This window comes from Malus sylvestris, chromosome 15 (assembly GCF_916048215.2).
Source record: "Malus sylvestris chromosome 15, drMalSylv7.2, whole genome shotgun sequence".
Taxonomy (NCBI): domain Eukaryota; kingdom Viridiplantae; phylum Streptophyta; class Magnoliopsida; order Rosales; family Rosaceae; genus Malus; species Malus sylvestris.
The window spans coordinates 4,095,059-4,111,968 of NC_062274.1; the positions used below are offsets into that span (position 1 = coordinate 4,095,059).

The following is a 16,910-nucleotide window of genomic DNA, read 5'->3' on the forward strand; positions in this document are numbered from 1 at the left end:
GATAAGAAATGATAAAATACTAATACCGCTAGGTAGGCTTTACGACGAATTTTAAACCACATTATTACTAGCTTATTGTGAGGTTTATCTCACCCCACTACCCTTTTGGGTAAATAATATAGTTTGTTCAAAAAGAATATAAAAAAATAACATAGAATGGTTGTATTCTCAATATATAAGCGTTACGGCTATCAAGTTTTAAATTTTACTATATATAAACCATAAATATAAAAATCTACACGATATGAAAAATGATAGCGGTGAGTCTCACTTCACTTCTTTCTATGTTTTGTTTTACACTTCCATTTTAAACAAACATTTTACAATCGTCATATTCTCAGTACGCATCTATTACGTCTGTCAAATCATAAAACGCACAATATATGAATCATAAAGACACAATCAACTCAAAAGGAAAGATGTTTACCTTCTTACTATCTTATCACTAATTGAACAATGTATATAAGATGGAGTGGAGTCCACTCAGCAATGCCATTTTAGTCACAAAGAGCCATAAACACACCATTATCATCATCACAATCCCAACCGTTGGTATCCAACATCTCAACATCAAAATCTCATCGCACACAATCAACGGTCATGATCGGGTGAAATCAACGGTCAGGATCGAGTGAAGAGTTCTTGCACTTGAGTTGGGGATGAGGAAAATATAAAAAACAAAAAAATAGTACCAAAAAAAAAATAAAAATGGTTGAAAAATGGTTGAATTGGCCTCATGGGGTTTTTATTAGGCGTGTTGGAGGGAATGCGGTTAATTTTTAATTCTCTCTCTAAGCGGTGGTAGCTTGGCGAAGAAGGGTGCGCAGGTTAAGCGAATCTGCTTTGTTTTCTAGTGGGCGCAGCTTAATCCAGTCGACAGGGAGGAGAAAGACAGAGACTCTGAGAGAGAGAGAGAGAGGAGGATTTCGTAATTTCCATTGATGATCTATGTCGAAGATGAAGCACCTACTAAGAAAGCTTCACATCGGCGGCGGACTCAATGAGCACCAGAGATTGGCGGAGGCCCGACCCTTGACGAGTCCGAGCGCGAATCTGAATCTGCCCGCTTCTTCTCCGGCGTCGTCCACGGGCTCCTCTACAATGGGGAGAATCACCGCTGTTGAATCGGTGAGTGATCCGACGGCTGGTGGGGAGAGTGGTGGTAGCGGTAGCGGCGGGGGCGTGGGCGTGGATTTCAATTTCTTGGAGGAGGAGTTTCAGGTCCAGTTGGCCCTAGCGATCAGCGTTTCCGATCCCGATTCGCGCGACGACCCCGAGACGGCTCAGATCGACGCCGCCAAGCGGATTAGCCTCGGCTGCTCGGCGTCTAGTGTCACCGACACTCAAGCTCCCTTCGAGATGCTCTCGCTTCGCTACTGGGTACGTTTTTCTCACAGAAATTTTTCTAGGGTTCTTAATTTTCTCGTTTTTAACGACTCAGTCTGTGCGAATTGGAGTGGATTAGGTTTTCTGTGAACTTAGGATCTTAATTTCTATGCTGCTATGGTTTGTCATTTTCTTTTGGGATCATTTTCTAACTAGGTGAGATGGTACTAGTGTTTGATTGCTTGAATTATGGAATGCTTTGTATTCCTTATGGTGACATTTTCATAACAATTTCGTGTTGAATCATTCACGCTAGTCATGTTAGGTGGGCGCTTCTTGGTAGCTTCGGTACCTAATAATGTCCGTAAGATTGGTGCATTCGGTTAAAGGATAACAGTTGGGTTCATATCGAAATTACTTTATGTTGCATATTGTTGTTTAGTATTGTCAATTGTAATGATTTTAAGGTTTTTAACTAATTGTATATCTATAACTCGCAGAGCCAGAATGTTGTAGATTATAATGAAAAGGTGGTCGACGGATTTTATGACGTGTATGGAATGACCACAAATTTGCTTAGACAAGGGAAGATGCCATTGTTGGAGGATCTTAAAGCTGTATCTGTCTCGGAGAATGTTGATTATGACGTTATATTAGTGAACCGTTTGGTTGATCCTGATCTGCAACAACTTGAGAAAAGAGCATCTGCTGTCTTTTTAGAGTCACGGATTTCTCAACATGGTGTCCTTTTAAGTGGTTTGATTCAGAAAATTGCTGACATTGTTGTTGATAGAATGGGTGGTCCAGTTGCCGATGCTGATGAAATTTTGAGAAGGTGGAAAGTGAGGAGGTATGAGTTACGGAGTTCGATGAAAACTATCATTCTTCCCCTTGGACTTATTGATGTTGGACTTTCACGCCACAGGGCCCTGCTCTTTAAGGTTGTGATGGTTTTCTTAACTTAATTTTTTCATTGTGCACCATGTAACTTACTAGCATCTTCACTGGTTTTTCCCAAAATCTGACTCTCATCCTTTTTTTTTTCTTTTGGCAAAAAGTTGATGACATTATGGAAAATTTTTGTGAAGTTTTGTTGTCCTTTTGGGAATTTTTCTGTGGCTAATGTTTCGTATTTCTGGTTCTAGGTACTGGCTGATAAGATAAACCTTCCATGTATGCTGGTCAAAGGTAGCTACTACACTGGTACTGATGATGGAGCTGTAAATTTGATTAAAATTGATAGTGGAAGGTAGTGGCCTCCAGCTCAAAGTTTCTTTTTTTTTGCATAATTTTCTGATAACTTTGGTGCATGTAAATTTTGTGATGTAGTCCCTTTTTTTTTTTTTTTTTTTTTTGAGAAGAAACGATAACACTTAATTAAAATAATAACATGAATTACAAAATAGTGGATAAGAAATCCACCATCCAGCAAAACTAGCTAAGACCTCTCAAGAAGATCTATTTACAAGTACATAACCTCAACCAAAACATTTTACGGCTGCTAACATATCCCACACTATATGAGAAAGAGAATAACCCCTAAACTCATTCAAAACTGATGCCCAGTATCTTATTCTACCCCATAGTTCTGCTACCCCCACTCCATTATAATCCTCAAAAACTCTTCTATTACGTTCCAACCAAATGTTCCAAAAAACTGCAACACCAAACAGCCCCACAAAGCTTTAGCTTTCCCCCCCTTTCCTAAAGCCTCAAACTTGGTGCTTAGAAGCTCAAAACAACCATTTGGCATGACCCAACTAGCTCTAACTTCCTGAAACAATTTCCACCACAACTGTATTGAGTAGGAACTGTATTGATGTAGTCCCTTTTAGATGACATTTTATGTGCCTTATGCTTGTCACTGAATTGTTAGTTTTACATAATGTCATGCTTGGTCAAGTGGGATTGTAAATAACAATGGTGAAGTCCCCGGGGGTGTTTATGAGAGGGGTTCAGATTATCAGGTGTGGTGGGGGGTGCCATGGGTAAGGGGAGTACCAAAGGTGAGAGCTGCAAGCTCAATCTATAGCTATTATGATTTGTTTAGCACAGCTCTTATTCTGATAATGGAAATCTGGATGCTTAATATGCAGATTACCCGTGTCCAATATTGTAGGAGATATTCTTTTATCGTTCAAAATTTATTAACACCAAGAGGCCCAGACCTATTTACTAGTATCTAGGTTGTTTTTTTTATGTGACTTGCTTGGCATGTGAATCAAACATGAAAATCATAGTCAAACACGTGTTAGCAGTGTCCTTGTGTCTGAACATTCAATGGTTTTTCTGGGGCTGCCCAACGCCCAATGTGTTTGTCCACAAACTGTAGGTGCTTGGTTGTTCCTTTAAGACACAGGAACCCAATTATAGTAGGACAAATGTAGTTCAACATACACCAATTTTTCTCTGATTTTTGAACAGCTCTTGAAACCGCTGATGTTATTTCTGCAAGACATGTTGCTTAATGAAGTTTCTTGGAGTCTTGGATTAAGAGTAATTATGTTTTTTTTTTTTGTCCCCGTTGAAAAGGTAAATTCTTATGTCATTGCGATATCTCTGCAGTTCTTTTCATTTCAGATGTACCTCTACTTTTAAGCTGTTGGATTTAAATTTACTATCATGTTTAAGTAATGGATGTTAGATTAGAGGTGCATGCTCTTGTTTGCTGCTTTGCTCCTACAATCCCATGCACATTTTTCATCTTGCTAAGGTGAATTAGTGCAGGCTGTAAGATGTCCTGGATTTATGATGATTAATGGGTTTTTTACTTGCTGCAGTGAGTATATTATTGATTTGATGGGTGCACCTGGAACACTCATTCCTGCCGAGGTGCCTACTAGTCAGCTCCCGAATTCTTTCTTTGCCATAAGGAGCTTTCAAGATGCCACCGAAATGCCCAAAGATGTGTGTTTGGCTCAAGCTGAGGGCAGTGGAATGTTAGCAGTTCCTTCTGATCTTGACATAGTTTCTAGAACTGGCAGCTCACGGTCAGAAGAAGCATTGTATGCAGGCAGTCAAACAAAAGATGATAGAAGAATCATTGTTGATGAAAACCAAATGGAGAGTTCTAGCAGTGATATGGGGACTGCCCTTAGATCACTTCGTAAATCATGTGAAAGTTCATCGGGTACAACTGAAAAAGCCACATCTGCGCAGAAAAGGAGAGTGAAAAATGTATCAAAGTATGTCATCAGTGCAGCAAAGAACCCAGAGTTTGCACAAAAACTACATGCTGTCTTGTTGGAAAGTGGTGCATCCCCTCCTGCAGATTTATTTTCAGATATGAATCCTCAATATCTGCATGAAGACAAGTTGCTTGGTCAAATGAATGCAGATGGGAAACTTGTAGATGATGGGATTCATAATTATTTGGTCCAATTATTATCAGGCAATGAGCAGTCCACTCAAACTGCTGCTGAAGTGAGCTATGCCAATCTTGATAACTTGCTGAAACAATCTTCCTTGGATTTAGCTGAGCAACGAAATGAATCAGAGACAAACAAGTTTTCTCTTCTCTTAGATACTGTTGAGGAGGGATTTGTAATCGTGTCTGGTGGAACTAGTGAAACAACCCAGATTTGTAATCCTGTTCTTGATAGTCCCCCAATGAACTCCGAAGCTTTTAACGAGTATAAAGAATCAGCGAGTAAACCAATGGACAGATGCAATAGTGGCCTGTGTACTAGTTGTGATAGTCACTACGAGAGGTATCCTGCACTGGGGGAAGTTGCAGAGTGGGAAATTCTATGGGAGGATCTTCAGATTGGTGAACGCATTGGCATTGGTAAGCACAGGTTTAGAATTTTGTTGCTTAAATTTGGAATATTTTGTAAAAACAGGTTCAATATAATTTCTGGTTTTGTAGGTTCCTATGGGGAGGTATATCGTGCAGATTGGAATGGCACTGTAAGTATTGTTCATCTTATACTTTCCCATATTTTCTTTGTATCTCTAGCTCTCAAAGTGTTTGTATGATTTCTCTGAAACATCAATATTTTGTCAATAATCGTTGAGATGTCTGTACTCTGAACTGTGATACTTTTCTGAACGTTAATGCTTAATATGTTGGTTGTTCATAGCATGAGACTTGTTATTATTATAATTCTGGAATATGGCTGCTATCGGGTTCTATTATTTACAAATTGTTTATTGGTCTGTGTTGACTTTTTGCATGACAGGAAGTAGCTGTGAAAAAGTTTTTAGATCAAGATTTTTCTGGTGATGCATTAGTTCAGTTTAAATGTGAAGTAAGCTCCAATTCTAAACTTTGTATGTGATTTTATGGATGTATTATGAGCCTAAAGTTCAAATTCATTGGTTTTTTTATTAATTGATTCTTGGTGTTTGTTCATGCAGGTAGAAATTATGTTGAGACTCAGACATCCCAATGTTGTCCTTTTCATGGGGGCAGTTACTCGCCCTCCACATTTCTCTATCCTGACAGAGTTTCTTCCCAGGTTAATTTCCCTAGCACTTTTTATTTATTTATCAAATTTTATATAATTCTGAAAGTTGAATGATGAACACGATGTAATTTAACATCATACGAAGTAAAAAATACATTATGTGTATGATGATGTAAACCTAACTTGGCAACAAATAGGCCTTTCAAACAACAAATTCGTTTATAGAGCTAGGACAATGTTTCCAACAAACTAGACATCTACATTCTACAATCCTGTTCCATTATCTGTTTCATCTCATTCTCGTCTTGTTACTTAAACATTCACTTGGTATACAGGGGGAGTTTATATAGATTGCTGCATCGTCCCAATTCTCAACTTGATGAAAGGAGGCGAATGCGAATGGCTCTTGATGTGGTAAAAACATTTTTGTTTCTTATTTTGTAGTTTTTCCTTTCTGGTTTCCTTTTGATTCTTAATCAGAGCTCCGTGAAGTTATTCAGGCCAAGGGAATGAATTACCTGCATACTAGCAATCCTACTGTTGTGCATCGAGACCTAAAGTCTCCAAACCTCCTTGTTGATAAGAATTGGAATGTGAAGGTCAACTCAAACCAAAACTTACATTTTAAGTTATTCATTGATAATGCTTTTGTGTTTAAAAAAATTGATTTCCATTTTCTCAAATATGTTGTTTATATTATGCAGGTTTGTGACTTTGGGTTGTCACGCACGAAGCACCATACTTTTCTGTCTTCCAAGTCTACTGCTGGAACGGTAATATTCGTTAAACGTGAATGTTCATATAATATCTGATTACCCTCTCGTATCATCATAGAGTCTAAGTACCCGTTTGCTTTATGTACTCATTGTATACTATTTGATTGCAGCCCGAATGGATGGCTCCGGAAGTTTTAAGGAATGAACCGGCTAATGAGAAGTAAGTTGCTGAAAGGTAGATGTATTTTGAAAATTATACACTCTGGAGGTTTTCATAAGCTTTGCATGTTGCCTGTTTTCAGGTGTGATGTGTACAGCTTCGGTGTTATCTTATGGGAACTGGTTACTTGCTGCGTCCCATGGAAAGGATTGAACCCAATGCAGGTTGTTGGAGCCGTTGGATTCCAAAACAGGCGTCTTGAAATTCCAGAGGAAATCGATCCAGTGGTTGCCGAGATAATACGTGATTGTTGGCAAACGTGAGTTATGGACTCCCATTGTTTTATACTATAACTGGGTTTGGCTAGTTCTACAACTTTGAGTCCTTTTAATTACTACTGGTTTGTTTATTTTGCAGAGAGCCAAACTTACGGCCATCTTTCTCGCAACTCATGGTTCGCCTCCGACGCCTTCAACGTTTTGTTGGAAGAACAAACTCTACAAATCAAATGACTGAATAACCCAAAAAACAAAAGAAAAAGTTGACCACCGTGTTAATAATCGGAAGTTGTTCCTTGTCTCGAAGAGTCAGGGGCAGTAGCAGCGTAAGTTTTTCTCGATGCTGGATTCGGAAGTGTTGGCTCAGTCAAAGTGTGAGCTCAGCACAACCTGTATACCGAACAGAGTGGGAAATCCTCCTTGAATTTATACTGCATAAGGGGCAGTCGGGAGGTTCCCATTTCCGTTGAAGATGTTCGATCAGTCTCTAGCAGAAGTAGTTAGTAGGTTGTATCAATCAATCTGCATGTAAGAAAAAATTGTAGGAAAAAAAAAAAAAAAGGTAGGAAAAAAGGGGAAGAAAAAGACTAATAAGTCTTAATTGTGTTGGTGTGGAGATCTCATTTGAGAAATTGTAAACATATGATCTCTGCAGATGCTGTTGTGAAAATCAAAAAGAGTAAATACATTTGGAGGAAAAAAAAAAGAAAGATTTTCTTGCTTATTTGCGATTGTGCATTTACTTGCTTATTTACGAGTCTACGCTACATTTCGACGTCAATTTGTTACTGAGATAGTGCTATTTCTGTACATATGTACTGTCTATGCAAGCATGTAGAATATAATCCCCTTGACATATGTACATAGTAATGATATAAATTGCAAATCTTCGACACACACAAAAATGTCTCATAAATATTTTCAACAAAAGCAGTCCGGTTAGTCCATGACCATCTCATTGGCCTCTGATGAGCCCGTATATGGGCACCACATGGGCTTGGACCGGGATAGAAGTTGGAACCACAAAGTAGGGTATTTGCACGGTGAGACGGCCATATGGTCTAGTCGTCGGCACCCAAGAATGCCAAAACCCTCAACTAGTTACCTCTCACTCTCACGGGAATGGGTTTAACTTTAAATTAAAAAGTTCGTCTTCTCATCTGTAGTCTCTATTGTCGGTGCCTACGTCAATGTCGATGCTTACAAACTTGCAATCCTTCCAATAAGCATTGCCCTGCATGCTTGCCTCAATGCTCTCAAATCTCAATAGTCAATACCGCACGGTCGATGACGGTGGCTGTGGTGGTGGTGTTTGAATTGCTGCATCATGAAAAAGTGAAGCGCCATACATTGTCTTCCAAAAGTTAATCAAAGTTGGGGCTCGGATTGTGTCGTTATACAATATCATATACCATTTTACATATACGATAACTTCTTATTTTTTATAAGGAAAAAAATGATGAACAAATAAAATTAACTTTAGACGTAAAAGTTGGTGTAATAACTTTATAAACTTCAATATGTTATAAATAGGTAAAAGTATTCACACTTTACTTTTGATGGAAGAGAAAAGATAAAATTAACACAAATTATTTACTGAGATAGGTAAATAGAAAGATGAAAAATCTTACACTTGTAAAAAAACAATGATACGAGTGAAAAATCATCGATCCATATATACTAATTCGTCTCTCTAAAACTTCTTCAGCTAAAGCTTCATAAGACCTACGAATCACAAGTCACAACATCCCTTATAACTACTTTTGGCGGGTAAGATTGATGAGGAAGTCGGTTGCAAACTTTCTCTTACAACAAACCAACCTCAACCGTTTCTATCAAGGAACGGAAAAGAGAGTAGAAAAAAGATATTTATTAAATGAGCATGCTGAATGGGGCCCACCGAGGGGCATGAATCATTGAGTTTTCACAGAGGTTCAAAACAAGAAAACCAAAGTCCATAAAGCAAAAATTAAAACTTTAATTAATTAAAATTTTCATCCATTATTCATCTTTATGCTTTCCTCTCAGAACTTCAACTTTTTCCGGCACCGACTTCAGTTTCTTCCCAGCTATTGAAATACTCCGCAGGTCTGTTGGCATAAAAATCTTTGCTTAAAGCTCCAATCTTTGTGGACCCAGATGCATTTTGTGTGGTTCGGATCTTGTTTTCTTTCAATATTTCAATAAATTGATGGGAAACCCATTTGGGTATTTGTCTGTTTGCAATTATAATCTTGGGGAAGTCTAAAAAGATTAAATTTTTAAGCTACCCATTTCCTGCTATTAAGCACGACTGTATTGCTTTTTTTTTTTTTTTCCCAGCTTAAAGGTGCATTCTAATCTTGGAAGCTGATGCTTTCATTTTTGAGCTATCTTTAAGTGCTTTTTTGGCTGCAAAATAATTTCCAGGAAGTAGAAGATCAAAACTATTGGCAGACGTGAGTTAGGCCAGTTGACGCCCTCCACCCGCACCCAAATTAGAATTCACCTCTTCTAGTAAATTAGAGTAGTTTGGAATAGAATATCGGATTATTGTCGAAAAGAAAAAAGATGATCAAACCTCTGAAGCTAACAATGTAAGCATATTTAGATTCTTAATATTTCCACATCCTCTTTGAATCTGTTGTACCTAGTACTATCCAATTTTTAGTTTGTGCATCCTAGATTGGATACTCTTTCTGTTCTTCTTCTAAAGGCGCCTTTGTTTTCGTTTACTGGCAGATTGAACTGATATGGTAATTGTATTCGGAGACGCAATCAGTATTCTGAAGGTGTAGTTTGAACTTTGACATTTGGGATGCTTAGATAAAGATTGAACAAAGTATATGCCAGGACTTCAGATTTCCTATGATGGAGCTAAAGGAAGCTTATGACATCGAGCGTATGACCTCTACGCAGAATATTCAGCATGAGCTGTGGCCACTCGATGAAATTGATCCGAAGAAGGCAAAGTTTCCTTGCTGTATAGTTTGGACTCCGCTCCCCGTAGTCTCTTGGTTGGCACCATTCATCGGACATGTTGGCATTTGCAGGGAGGATGGAGCTATTTTAGATTTTTCTGGTTCCAATTTTGTGAATGTTGATGATTTCACATTTGGTCCCGTAGCCAGATATCTCCAAATTGATAGAAAACAGGTAATGTGTCGTGTCATTGTTCTTAAATTGTCCCTTTAAGAAGTTGAGTTTTATTTAAAACTTGTTTAGATCAAATTTTTATGCCCCTTTCCGAGTTAGATGAACAAGCAGTTAGACATAGGCGTCTTGATTTCTTATCATCTTTTTGGTTGTTACGTGCAGTGTTGTTTTGCCCCAAATCTGGGTGGCCACACTTGCAAGCATGGGTATGAGCATTCAGAGTTTGGGACAGCAATAACGTGGGATGATGCCTTGCGGTCAAGTTCGCGGTACTTTGAACACAAAACCTACAACCTATTCACTTGCAACTGCCATTCATTTGTGGCCAACAGTCTCAATCGGCTCTGCTATGGTGGATCAATGAGTTGGAACATGATCAATGTGGCAGGCTTAGTACTGCTCAAGGGGCAGTGGGTTGACGCCACATCCGTCTTGAGGTCGTTCCTCCCTTTTGTATTGGTGCTCGCTATTGGTGTTGCCATGGTTGGATGGCCATTCGTTGTTGTGCTTTTCTCCTTCTCGCTCCTCCTTCTGGTGTGGTTTATACTGGGCAGTTATTGTGTCAAGACCTTGTTAGAGTGCTAGTTCCCTCACAATGTCAAAAAATTTGAGGGAGTAAGCAGGATGTTATGTGGTAATGTTCCTCTGCATGGCTCTAGTTCCTGATGCAATTTTGTTATATGTTTTTTGTGAATAACGCTTCTGATGTCAAACTGAGTCAATTTATTCAACTGTAGATGAATGATTTAGAAAGCTTATCGACTTTGTGCAGTCTGTAACATGCTCGGGTTATGGTTCCGAACGAGTCATGGAAACCCATTTGCATCCATAGCTCCAACTGAGTGAACGTTCATAACTGGTCTATTTGCCAGATGATGAACTTCACGGAGCTATAAACTCAGATTTAATCAAATTGTGTCTCAGCTGCTTCGAATCAATAAAATTCTCTAATTTTCATACTTACCATTAAAGCGAACAAAATTTCTATCAAGTTGATAACAGTGATCATTAGTTGTTGCCCCCCGTTGTGGGGTGAGCGAAACATTAGCAAGGTTTTAGTCACATACAGACTAATCTTATTACATGTAGCGTCCGGTAAGGCAAGGCCAAAGTTGAGAATTGCTTTGAAAAGCACTAGGACGACGTTTGAGATGAGCAACCAGAGCTTTGCCCCTCCGGTTACCTTCCGTGCTTATGCGGAGGAAAATTATGCACCGTCGGGAATCTGTGGCCTTCTCAGCACTTCAACTCATGCTCCATACTTGGGGGCCTTCCAAAGCTTAAAGGCCACTTCGTGCAGAAACCTATCTGCCGGTATTACAAGATTTCCACCATTCTGCATAGAAAAGAACAAGTTTCAGAGTTCATTTGTAAAAATGCACTAAGCAATTCTAGTGAATGTATCCTAGTTTGGTAAATTCGGAATCTTTGAACTTGACGTCAGATTTATAACCCGATAATGCCATCTTGTACAACAGAGATCAACTCAGGAAGTTTTGTTAGCCGCAAATCTGTTAAGAAATCCAGCATGTGCCATCTTGTAAAACCAGTCTCTGATAATCCCCAGCGTACCTCTTTGAAATCTTTAAAGGAAAATGTCTCTGCCATATCCTTGCGGGTTACGGCATATTGCCACTGAGCAATTAACATTGGGCAATGGTCCCTGTTCACACAAAGATAGCAGGAGTTATGAGTTTATTTCAAATGGCGCAAGAAACCACTAAGTTTTCACTCACCTAACATCCTTCCGAGGATTCTCTCCTTTCATGGTGTAACTTTGACGAGGAATGAGCTTCGCAAGATCAGAGTTTTCATCATCTTTTCTGATTGAGACGGACAAGTTGGTAACATCGTTTTCTGAGACCTTCCCATAGTTCAACACAACAGACAAGTGCAAGCGGGAACTGACCTCAGATCCCGGCTGGTCAATTTGCGATATAGCACCAACCAAAGCATTGAGATATTCCACCTCAGCAGCCCCAACATTAACAAAGACCAAATCATATTGGCTCGACTCCACTGCCTTCCCTTCTTGAAATCCAAGCAGCTTAAGTAACTCAGATGCCCCGAAATTAACTGGTTGTTCAGCGCCTGCTGGACTGTTTTTAAGAAAACCGTCAATTTGGAATACGCTGAAACCAAGTTTGGTACCAAAAGATTTCAAACTTGAATTGTTTGTAAATATAGCAGCTTTCATCCCCATGAACCTGAAGCATTACAAAAACACAATTTATGAACCAGTTGAAATTGGATTATCAAAAGTTAATAACTTTTTGGAACATTGCTAATTATAACTGACTGAGCACGAACCGAAAAGTTGTTTTACCTTTCGGATATGGGAATCAAGGATTTCTTCTCTCTTTCTTCTTTAGTGATTCCTGAACTCTGAGAAACCAAGTACAAAAAACTAATTAGGATCCGTTTGATAACCATTTTGTAAAACAGTTATAGTTACAGTTTTGTAAGAATGTCAAGTATGTCGATCATACCGTATCAAGGTAAGCTTCATACGCATCCAGCATTACTGCAAACTCTCTAACTACTCTCTCATCCTCGCTTTCTGTAATCTAAACTCAAGTAAATCCCAGTGCTGATAAAGCAGTAAAAAGCATACCAATATGTACATGAAAATCGAAATCAGTAAAAAAAATTGAAATGCAATGTATTGGCAATTAATTTTACCATTTGGCTAAAATATATAGGCTTCTAAATACCAAGAAAACTTACGCACTTAAAAAATTAACAAACTTGATTAAACCCACGAAAGCAAAGCCGTGAATTCATGATTATCTACGTATTTAATTAGTGTTTTAATAAGAAACCAAATGGGATTATTTCTTAATAATGATAATTACTGTATCTATTGTTCAAAGATAAGAATTTGCAGAGACTGAGAGAGAGAGTGAAAACCTGAGGGAGGAGAAATGGGGAGGCTCAGGAATCCACAGGAAGCTTTGGAAGCGAGAGAGTGGAGATGGGTGTGTGACGGGTCGACGAACCGGGCCGACCCATCTCCGTACAGAACCAAAGCTCGGCTGGGTTTGTCCGCCATTCCTGTATCTGCAAGAGGAAGAAGATGAAAGATGCGATTTTTGGGAAAGCGTACCCCAAATAAATATGGATGGTAGGGGAATATCATGCACGTGGCGTGATTTGGAGGCGGTAGCAGTAAAAGCCAGATGCCTCTCAAGGCGAGATAATGGTAAAAATGGTACCTTTATCTGCCACCAGAAAGTGTGAAGTGAAAATTCAGACCAGTGCAAAACAATGACTAGAAGAAACAAGGGGCAAGACATTGAGGGCTCTTTCAGGCCAGTGGAAGCTGCAATCTCCATGGATCACAAAGAAGAGGCTTCTTCGAGGTAACTTTTAGTTGCCAATGACGACTGTTTGAGCAAATCCCAGAAGTTGCATTTACCTTGCTGATACTGTAATCAAGGAATATTTTCCTTCTTCAATGGCTTCCTGTCAGGATATGAAGAAATGTCCTGAGAAAGTTAAGTGAACCCTTTCACGGGCATATAAGGAGTCTGATTACTTCTCGTATTACCAATTAGTTTTACGGTTTCTTGACTTCCCATCTAAGAAGCAAGTACAAGACAACTAGTCAGTCTAAAAACATCATCAGAGATTCAGAGTAAGTTTAAACTACACCATCAATTAATTAAAGTTAGAAGACCAAGTCTACTGCTTTAGTTTAGAAGAGGGTTCATTGAATCGAATTCAAATGTACTGATGGATGACTGTAGTGGATATCTAATTATGCTGCTGAGGTGCTACTGATCTTTGACACTTTTCAGGTCAAGAGGAATCGATCAATGCCGCAGCTTATGGCGAAACTGTGTCATTGACTTGCGTCTCCACCAAAGAAGAGACATTCGAAAATTCATGGAGTTGATTAGAGAATTCGTTGTTTGAAAGGTCTAGTGCTTGCAGCAATGGAAGAGAAAACATAGACAACGCACTGCCTCCATCGAGTAGATTGGAACTCAAGTCAACAAACGCCAAATTGACAAGGTTTTCCCAATGAGTGGAACTAATGGAAGTATGGAACCACTGAACTTGTTCTCTGACATTTGTAAATCGTACAAGTATGTGAGGTTTGCCATCAACTTTGGGAACTCCATTGCTGTCCAATCAGGCACAGATAGCGAACAGAATTGAAATATAACAAAGTCCAAATAAATCTCCCATTACTTGATGTTTTCAAGCAAATTCCCTTGTTTATATTTGGTTGTCTTGGTTCCATAACATGAATAATTTCTAACCCGGCTTTTCATGAATATTGAACTCATCCACTAGATTTTAGTGCGCTTAATAATTCACTCTTGAGTACGAAAGGCCTCCAAAAGAACGAATAGTCCACTATAGACTGTAACTCCTTGTAAACCTTTTCGATTTTTAGTAGCGGCTCATTACGGGCCCCTTAGAGATAGGGGTAGGGGAGCGGTTTTCTTGTGGTATTTAATGTGGGCATCGCTCTTTCCTTTGTCCTTTCCCCCGATTTTTGCCCTATCACTAGTGATTACTCCCGATCCGAAGCACCCCTTTTCCATTCATAGAGATATCAGATCGTCAAAATCCAACGCCGGCGTGTGAGCTTAGTAATCCTCATAAATGCCACTTATTTGATCTCTAGCTTCCCAATTGGTAGTGGCACATTGGAATATCTATTTCGGACAACATTTTGAGGTTGCCAATAGAGTCGGGCAGTACCCCTGAAAAGTTTGTGATACTCAGGTCCAGAATTCGAAGAGAACCCTTTTTTGGAAATTCAGGTTAGGAACCTTGAAGCATTTGATTTACCAACAAGTCGACAGTCTGCAATGTAGATATCCGGAAGATCTCGGGGGGAAATGTTCCACACAACCCACATACACTGAGAGTCAAGGAAGTCAAGTTTTAAAAATTGGCAAAGAAGGCTGGAACTGGGGAGTGGAGGTTAGTATAATCCAATCGAATCATGGATAGAGAAGTAAGCTTGGCAAGAGAAGTGCTGTACAAGCTCAACGCTCTCAGGTGCGGAAGTGAAGATGAAATCTCTTTGCACCAGTCACCACCCTTTTCTGCTGATAGGTTTACATAATCAAAATATAACTCTTTAAGCTCGGTGAGATTTTGAACCAGCATGCTTAAATTGGGGTTCTTAAGTTCTAAGTAATTTTCAGAAAGATCAAGAACCGTCAACTTTATCAAGTGCGAAATCCCAATTGGTATTTGTCCCCAAAAGCCATTACGGGATAGGTTTAGATACCTCAAATTTGCAGGCTTTCCGATGGCAGATGGAATTTGAGAGTCGTAATATCTGTTATCAGCAAATTTGAGGCTTTGAAGATGTTGAAGATCGAAGAGACTGCTGGAGTCGTGAATCCCTTCGCGCATGATGTATCAATCTGAAATTAGCTAGGCATGTATGTTTAGTAAAAGCAATGTGTGTATATATCAGTAGGTGAAGAAGTAGTTGGGGAGTTCATCCCTCTGCCGCCTGGTTGGCTGTAACTGTATCTGTACGTATAGTCACGCGTTCTAAGCTACTTTTACTCTCCTACTCCTAGACAGTAAAGGCTGGTCCTCATTCCTCCTGAGGGTTTGGTTGGTTCTGCATGCATGCAAGCCGGATTCAATGATTTTAACCTACCGGAAGGGAGTCCCGAATGTCAGAGGATCGTTGAGGGAGAGCAAAATGTGCAATGGCACATACTCCCAAATTTGAAGGGCCTCAAAAAATTTTTGGTATCTTATATTTATATGTAATAATATTATATATTACAAAAGAATATTTTTATTAGCACTTTAAAATCTTATAGTTCACTTGCCACTTAGTATTACGGTCTAGTGATGTTCCTTTCCATTAGTAAGTGAGAGGTCTTAGGTTTGATTATCGCCAAAGACGAATTTGAACTACATTATTGCAAGCTCATTGTGAGGCTTAGCCTGCTCCCCAACTCCTTTAGTGTAGATAATATCATTTGTTCAAAAAAAAAAAAAATATCTTATAGTGCACTTTTATAAGTGTAAATTTTTTTTCTTTCTAAATATAAAAATTTGGAGTACATAATGAGATATTAAGTGTGCCAATAACAACACATTAAAAATGATTTTCTTTTCAATTTTATTATATAATAAATCTATATATTCAAGTGAAACTTTAAAGTTAGAGTTTTTGAAGTTTTTTTATTTTTTCTTTATTTGGTTGCTTAAGTTGAACTGTTTTTTATTATTAAGTGAATGTCATGTTTGTAATTCTTTTTACTTATTTAATAACATTTGTAAACTTACAATTAGTGAGTCCTAAAGATTGTTTTGATTTAAGTTATTATTATTTTATTTTTTTGTCGAATTAAGTTATTATCTTCTAGTACTAATATATTGTCCTAATTAAAATTAAATATATCATAAAAATGAACTCTTTTATAAATTTCGTATAGACCCCAAAATCTCAAATACAGTCCCCTTGGTCTACAGCCTACAGGTAATTCTTCCAACTGAGGTCAAAAGAGTGCCGTCGACTCCACTATGCTAATGCGGGCGGAGATCAGTTCCTACGTCGACATATGCTTTTAGCATATGGTGGTGGAGTTAACAAAGCATCAGATTTGACTTTATTGCGAATCCATTGCCGTACAAACTCAACTAGTTAATATTTAATGTTTTGGTATCCTTTTTTTCCCAGCTTATGGGGCTGCAATGATGCCATTATTCCTGCTTTAGTCGGCAAGTTGGCTGCAGGTCCATCTCAACTAGGGATGGTTCGGTATGGGATACCGAACCAAAACACTTGTCTTGATTTACAAACCAAAATTTTCGGGAATCCCAATTTTAATACCGATCTCAAACCAATTTTTCGGGAATCCCAAAATATTTTTCGGATTTCGGGACAAATCGG

At 38.7% G+C, this 16,910-nt stretch overlaps 4 protein-coding genes across 8 annotated transcripts; 2 read left to right on the forward strand and 2 right to left on the reverse strand.

Annotated features, from left to right (window-relative positions):
* Window positions 1-750: 750 nt before the first annotated feature.
* On the forward strand, window positions 751-7,613 carry LOC126604045 (serine/threonine-protein kinase EDR1-like). 3 transcript variants are annotated; one of them, XM_050271103.1, is made up of 13 exons: window positions 755-1,380; window positions 1,827-2,267; window positions 2,472-2,575; window positions 4,107-5,113; window positions 5,195-5,235; window positions 5,508-5,576; window positions 5,686-5,786; window positions 6,071-6,149; window positions 6,236-6,334; window positions 6,440-6,508; window positions 6,622-6,671; window positions 6,754-6,930; window positions 7,029-7,613. In XM_050271103.1, the coding sequence occupies exons 1-13, from the start codon at window positions 949-951 to the stop codon at window positions 7,129-7,131; spliced, it is 2,772 nt and encodes a 923-aa protein (XP_050127060.1). In that variant the 5' UTR covers window positions 755-948; the 3' UTR covers window positions 7,132-7,613. The 3 variants fall into 3 exon arrangements, 2 of the variants coding, with proteins under 2 accessions (XP_050127059.1, XP_050127060.1); XM_050271102.1 differs by having other exon boundaries at window positions 753-1,380; window positions 6,236-6,508; XR_007616472.1 differs by lacking the exons at window positions 6,622-6,671; window positions 6,754-6,930; window positions 7,029-7,613 and having other exon boundaries at window positions 751-1,380; window positions 6,228-6,334.
* A 1,209-nt stretch (window positions 7,614-8,822) lies between these two features.
* Window positions 8,823-10,782, forward strand: LOC126604830 (protein REVERSION-TO-ETHYLENE SENSITIVITY1-like). 2 transcript variants are annotated; one of them, XM_050272146.1, is made up of 4 exons: window positions 8,854-8,977; window positions 9,299-9,465; window positions 9,611-10,024; window positions 10,187-10,782. In XM_050272146.1, the coding sequence occupies exons 3-4, from the start codon at window positions 9,737-9,739 to the stop codon at window positions 10,607-10,609; spliced, it is 711 nt and encodes a 236-aa protein (XP_050128103.1). In that variant the 5' UTR covers window positions 8,854-8,977; window positions 9,299-9,465; window positions 9,611-9,736; the 3' UTR covers window positions 10,610-10,782. The 2 variants fall into 2 exon arrangements, with proteins under 2 accessions (XP_050128102.1, XP_050128103.1); XM_050272145.1 differs by lacking the exon at window positions 9,299-9,465 and having other exon boundaries at window positions 8,823-8,977.
* A 185-nt stretch (window positions 10,783-10,967) lies between these two features.
* LOC126604828 (uncharacterized) lies at window positions 10,968-13,120 on the reverse strand. Of its 2 annotated transcripts, none has more exons than XM_050272143.1 (6): window positions 12,935-13,120; window positions 12,514-12,584; window positions 12,351-12,409; window positions 11,761-12,231; window positions 11,597-11,687; window positions 10,968-11,360 (listed from the first exon to the last, which is right to left on the reverse strand). In XM_050272143.1, exons 1-6 carry the CDS (start codon window positions 13,074-13,076, stop codon window positions 11,274-11,276), a joined length of 921 nt encoding a protein of 306 aa, XP_050128100.1. In that variant the 5' UTR covers window positions 13,077-13,120; the 3' UTR covers window positions 10,968-11,273. The 2 variants fall into 2 exon arrangements, with proteins under 2 accessions (XP_050128100.1, XP_050128101.1); XM_050272144.1 differs by having other exon boundaries at window positions 12,514-12,591; window positions 12,935-13,119.
* Window positions 13,121-14,167: 1,047 nt separating this feature from the next.
* On the reverse strand, window positions 14,168-15,581 carry LOC126604831 (receptor like protein 22-like). The gene has a single exon (XM_050272147.1). The coding sequence runs from the start codon at window positions 15,404-15,406 to the stop codon at window positions 14,927-14,929; it is 480 nt and encodes a 159-aa protein (XP_050128104.1). The 5' UTR covers window positions 15,407-15,581; the 3' UTR covers window positions 14,168-14,926.
* Window positions 15,582-16,910: the final 1,329 nt, after the last annotated feature.

Coding starts and splice junctions, on each gene's coding strand:
- LOC126604831 (XM_050272147.1), bottom strand. CDS start 15,406: ATGCGCGAAGGGATTCACGACTCCAGCAGTCTCTTCGATCTTCAACAT.
- LOC126604045 (XM_050271102.1), top strand. CDS start 949: ATGTCGAAGATGAAGCACCTACTAAGAAAGCTTCACATCGGCGGCGGA. Junction 5,114..5,194: donor TGGTGAACGCATTGGCATTG/GTAAGCACAGGT, acceptor CTGGTTTTGTAG/GTTCCTATGGGGAGGTATAT. Junction 5,787..6,070: donor CTGACAGAGTTTCTTCCCAG/GTTAATTTCCCT, acceptor CTTGGTATACAG/GGGGAGTTTATATAGATTGC.
- LOC126604828 (XM_050272143.1), bottom strand. CDS start 13,076: ATGGCGGACAAACCCAGCCGAGCTTTGGTTCTGTACGGAGATGGGTCG. Junction 12,410..12,513: donor ATGAAGCTTACCTTGATACG/GTATGATCGACA, acceptor TTGGTTTCTCAG/AGTTCAGGAATCACTAAAGA. Junction 11,688..11,760: donor AATCCTCGGAAGGATGTTAG/GTGAGTGAAAAC, acceptor TTGTGTGAACAG/GGACCATTGCCCAATGTTAA.
- LOC126604830 (XM_050272145.1), top strand. CDS start 9,737: ATGATGGAGCTAAAGGAAGCTTATGACATCGAGCGTATGACCTCTACG. Junction 10,025..10,186: donor TCCAAATTGATAGAAAACAG/GTAATGTGTCGT, acceptor TGTTACGTGCAG/TGTTGTTTTGCCCCAAATCT.